Source organism: Schistocerca gregaria, chromosome 2 (genome assembly GCF_023897955.1).
Source record: "Schistocerca gregaria isolate iqSchGreg1 chromosome 2, iqSchGreg1.2, whole genome shotgun sequence".
In the NCBI taxonomy this organism is placed as follows: Eukaryota; Metazoa; Arthropoda; class Insecta; order Orthoptera; family Acrididae; genus Schistocerca; species Schistocerca gregaria.
In genome coordinates, this window is record NC_064921.1 from 338,821,287 (window position 1) to 338,827,002 (window position 5,716).

Sequence of the window (5,716 nt, forward strand, 5' to 3'; positions counted from 1 at the left end):
AACGATTTGGAGTAACTCATTACTATTTGTAGTTATTAATTTCAACGAAGATGTTGTATGAAGAAGGACCACATTGGCGCAGTCATACCTTTGCTAAAGCGTAGTTGGCAGGATCGACTAAATCTTATTGGTCTCTATGTCCTTGAGAACTCCCTTGTAAAAGTGACCTAAACTTTTTTTTTATAAATGTCAATTTAGTGTGGCAATAGAAAATACACTCTACGACAAAAAGAAACGACGCACCACGACTGAATCATCCGAATTGGACGGAAATCGGTATATGTGATGAACATACACACAAGCAATGATTACAGTTTCAGAAAAATTGGATGATTTATTCAAGAGAAAGAACTTCAGAAACTGAGCAAATCAATAACTCAATGATAGACTTCTGGCCCTTATGCAAGCAGTTACTCAGCTTTGGCATTGATTGATAGAGTTGTTGGATGTCCGTCTGAGGGGTATCTTGCCAACGTCTGTCGCGGATGACAACCAAAGGGTCCTATGAAATATCACTCCAGACTATCACTCCCGGTTGTCAGGCTGTATGGCGACCGACAGTCAGGTTGGTATCCCACCAACGTCTCCAGACACGTATTCAGCATGTAAACCCATTTACTGAAGTCGAATTGTCTTCATTGACAAGTCCCGCTCCGTCAGCCGGGCACTTAAATGTGATTTGCAGAACTTTCATGTAGATGCAGAAATGAGCCCCAGTGACTAGCAAGGACGTGTCTCGATACGCCCTGGACAGCGGTGGGATAGCAGCCTGACTGTCACCCACCATATGATCTGACAACCAGGAGTAAGGGTCTGGCGCGATAATTCTTTTCATAGCAGGACTCCTTTGACTGTTATCCGCGGCAACTTTACTGCACAGTGGCATGTCAGTGATATTCTACGCCCCGTCTTGTTGCCCTTCATAGCAAGCCACCCTAGGCTTACATTTCAGCAAGATAATTCCCGCATGCAAACGGCGAGATTTTCTACGTCTTAGTGCTTGCCAAACCTTACCTTACCAGCAAGGTCGTTGGGTCTCTCCCCAACTGAGAACGTTTGGAGCATTATGGGCAGAGCCCTCCAAGCAGGTCGGGATTTTGACAATCTATTGCGCCACTTGGACAGAATTTGGCACTATAGCCCTCAAGAGGACATCCAACAACTATGTCAATCAATGCTAAGCCGAATACCTGCTTGCATAAGGGCAAGAGGTGGACCAACGTGTTGTTTACTTGCTCACTTTGTGAAGCTCTTTCTCTTTAATAAATTATCTAATTTTTCTGAAACTGTAATCATTTGTTCGTTTGTACATGTACCTCACATCTACCGATTTTCATCCTATTCGGACAATTCTTCGTGGTGCGTCGTTTTATGTCTTAGATTGTATTTTCGAAAGAGTTGGAGCAACTCGTTGCGATTTTTAATTATTAATTTCAACCAAGATGCCGTTTGAAGGAGGATCCCACGGGCGCAGTCATAAGTTGCAGAGACGACAGGATCACCAAACTTAATAGATCTGTAATTCCTTCAAAACTCGCTTGTAAAAGTGACCTAATTTTTTCAAGAACGTCAGTTTAGTGTGGCAATAGAAAATATTTTCAACCACGATGTTGTTTCCTTGCTGGTGTCGAGTCCTTATAGAAGTCCCAGCATGTCAGTTTTCCTGAACTCTTGTCATGATACAACCACCAGTCCCAGCATGTCAGTTTTCCTGAACTCTCGTCATGATACAACCACCAGTCCCAGCATGTCACTTTTCCTGAACTCTCGTCATGATACAACCACCAGTCCCAGCATGTCAGTTTTCCCGAGCTCTCGTCATGATACAACCACCAGTCCCAGCATCTCAGTTTTCCTGAACTCTCGTCATGATACAACCACCAGTCCCAGCATCTCAGTTTTCCTGAACTCTCGTCATGATACAACCACCAGTCCCAGCATGTCAGTTTTCCCGAGCTCTCGTCATGATACAACCACCAGTCCCAGCATGTCAATTTTCCTGAACTCTCGTCATGATACAACCACCAGTCCCAGCATGTCAGTTTTCCTGAACTCTTGTCATGATACAACCACCAGTCGCCGCATGTCAATTTTCCTGACCTCTTGTCATGATACAACCACCAGTCCCAGCATGTCAGTTTTCCTGAATTCTTGTAATGATACAACCACCAGTCCCAGCATGTCAGTTTTCCTGAACTCTTGTCATGATACAAACACCAGTCCCAACATCTCAAATTTCCTGAACTCTCGTCATGATACAACCACCAGTCCCATCATGGCAGTTTTCCTGAACTCTCGTCATGATACAACCACCAGTCCCAGCGTGTCACTTTCCTGAACTCTTGTCATGATACAACCACCAGTCCCAGCATCTCAGTTTTCCTGAACTCTCGTCATGATACAACCACCAGTCCCAGCATGTCAGTTTTCCTGAACTCTCGTCATGATACAACCACCAGTCCTAGCATGTCAGTTTTCCTGAACTCTTGTCATGATACAACCACCAGTCCCAGCATGTCAGTTTTCCTGAACTCTTGTCATGATACAACCACCAGTCCCACCATGTCAGTTTTCCTGAACTCTTGTCATGATACAACCACCAGTCCCAGCATGTCAGTTTTCCTGAACTCTCGTCATGATACAACCACCAGTCCCAGCATGTCAGTTTTCCCGAGCTCTCGTCATGATACAACCACCAGTCCCAGCGTGTCAGTTTTCCTGAACTCTCGTCATGATACAACCACCAGTCCCAGCATGTCAGTTTTCCTGAAGTCTTGTCATGATACAACCACCGTCCCAGCATGTCAATTTTCCTGAACTCTTGTCATGATACAACCACCAGTCCTAGCATGTCAATTTTCCTGAACTCTTGTCATGATACAACCACCAGTCCCAGGATGTCAGTTTTCCTGAACTCTTGTCATGATACAACCACCAGTCCCAGCATGTCAGTTTTCCTGAACTCTTGTCATGATACAACCACCAGTCCCAGCATGTCAGTTTTCCTGAACTCTCGTCATGATACAACCACCAGTCCCAGCATGTCAGTTTTCCTGAACACTTGTCATGATACAACCACCAGTCCCAGCATGTCAGTTTTCCCGAGCTCTCGTCATGATACAACCACCAGTCCCAGCATGTCAATTTTCCTGAACTCTCGTCATGATACAACCACCAGTCCCAGCATGTCAGTTTTCCCGAGCTCTTGTCATGATACAACCACCAGTCCCAGCATCTCAGTTTTCCTGAACTCTCGTCATGATACAACCACCAGTCCCAACATGTCAGTTTTCCTGAGCTCTCGTCATGATACAACCACCAGTCCCAGCATGTCAATTTTCCTGAACTCTTGTCATGATACAACCACCAGTCCCAGCATGTCAATTTTCCTGAACTCTTGTCATGATACAACCACCAGTCCCAGCATCTCAGTTTTCCTGAACTCTCGTCATGATACAACCACCAGTCCCAGCATGTCAATATTCCTGAACTCTCGTCATGATACAACCACCAGTCCCAGCATGTCAGTTTTCCCGAGCTCTCGTCATGATACAACCACCAGTCCCAGCATGTCAGTTTCCCTGAACTCTCGTCATGATACAACCACCAGTCCCAGCATGTCAGTTTTCCTGAACTCTCGTCATGATACAACCACCAGTCCCAGCATGTCAGTTTTCCCGAGCTCTCGTCATGATACAACCACCAGTCCCAGCGTGTCAGTTTTCCTGAACTCTCGTCATGATACAACCACCAGTCCCAGCATGTCAGTTTTCCCGAGCTCTCGTCATGATACAACCACCAGTCCCAGCATGTCAGTTTCCCTGAACTCTCGTCATGATACAACCACCAGTCCCAGCATGTCAGTTTTCCTGAACTCTCGTCATGATACAACCACCAGTCCCAGCATGTCAGTTTTCCCGAGCTCTCGTCATGATACAACCACCAGTCCCAGCGTGTCAGTTTTCCTGAACTCTCGTCATGATACAACCACCAGTCCCAGCATGTCAGTTTTCCTGAAGTCTTGTCATGATACAACCACCAGTCCCAGCATGTCAATTTTCCTGAACTCTTGTCATGATACAACCACCAGTCCCAGCATCTCAGTTTTCCTGAACTCTCGTCATGATACAACCACCAGTCCCAGCATGTCAATATTCCTGAACTCTCGTCATGATACAACCACCAGTCCCAACATGTCAGTTTTCCTGAGCTCTCGTCATGATACAACCACCAGTCCCAGCATGTCAATTTTCCTGAACTCTTGTCATGATACAACCACCAGTCCCAGCATGTCAGTTTTCCTGAACTCTTGTCATGATACAACCACCAGTCCCAGCATCTCAGTTTTCCTGAACTCTCGTCATGATACAACCACCAGTCCCAGCATCTCAGTTTTCCTGAACTCTCGTCATGATACAACCACCAGTCCCAGCATGTCAGTTTTCCCGAGCTCTCGTCATGATACAACCACCAGTCCCAGCATGTCAGTTTCCCTGAACTCTCGTCATGATACAACCAACAGTCCCAGCATGTCAGTTTTCCTGAACTCTCGTCATGATACAACCACCAGTCCCAGCATGTCAGTTTTCCCGAGCTCTCGTCATGATACAACCACCAGTCCCAGCGTGTCAGTTTTCCTGAACTCTCGTCATGATACAACCACCAGTCCCAGCATGTCAGTTTTCCTGAACTCTTGTCATGATACAACCACCAGTCCCAGCATGTCAGTTTTCCTGAACTCTCGTCATGATACAACCACCAGTCCCAGCATGTCAGTTTTCCTGAACTCTCGTCATGATACAACCACCAGTCCCAGCATGTCAGTTTTCCCGAGCTCTCGTCATGATACAACCACCAGTCCCAGCGTGTCAGTTTTCCTGAACTCTCGTCATGATACAACCACCAGTCCCAGCATGTCAGTTTTCCTGAAGTCTTGTCATGATACAACCACCGTCCCAGCATGTCAATTTTCCTGAACTCTTGTCATGATACAACCACCAGTCCTAGCATGTCAGTTTTCCTGAACTCTTGTCATGATACAACCACCAGTCCCAGGATGTCAGTTTTCCTGAACTCTTGTCATGATACAACCACCAGTCCCAGCATGTCAGTTTTCCTGAACTCTTGTCATGATACAACCACCAGTCCCAGCATGTCAGTTTTCCTGAACTCTTGTCATGATACAACCACCAGTCCCAGCATGTCAGTTTTCCCGAGCTCTCGTCATGATACAACCACCAGTCCCAGCATGTCAATTTTCCTGAACTCTCGTCATGATACAACCACCAGTCCCAGCATGTCAGTTTTCCCGAGCTCTTGTCATGATACAACCACCAGTCCCAGCATCTCAGTTTTCCTGAACTCTCGTCATGATACAACCACCAGTCCCAACATGTCAGTTTTCCTGAGCTCTCGTCATGATACAACCACCAGTCCCAGCATGTCAATTTTCCTGAACTCTTGTCATGATACAACCACCAGTCCCAGCATGTCAATTTTCCTGAACTCTTGTCATGATACAACCACCAGTCCCAGCATCTCAGTTTTCCTGAACTCTCGTCATGATACAACCACCAGTCCCAGCATGTCAATATTCCTGAACTCTCGTCATGATACAACCACCAGTCCCAGCATGTCAGTTTTCCCGAGCTCTCGTCATGATACAACCACCAGTCCCAGCATGTCAGTTTCCCTGAACTCTCGTCATGATACAACC

At 46.2% G+C, this 5,716-nt stretch overlaps 1 protein-coding gene across 1 annotated transcript; it reads right to left on the reverse strand.

Moving 5' to 3' along the window:
• Positions 1-2,844: 2,844 nt before the first annotated feature.
• Positions 2,845-4,962, reverse strand: LOC126335771 (uncharacterized). The gene has a single exon (XM_049999232.1). It carries the CDS (start codon positions 4,960-4,962, stop codon positions 2,845-2,847), a length of 2,118 nt encoding a protein of 705 aa, XP_049855189.1.
• Between the last annotated feature and the right edge of the window lie 754 nt (positions 4,963-5,716).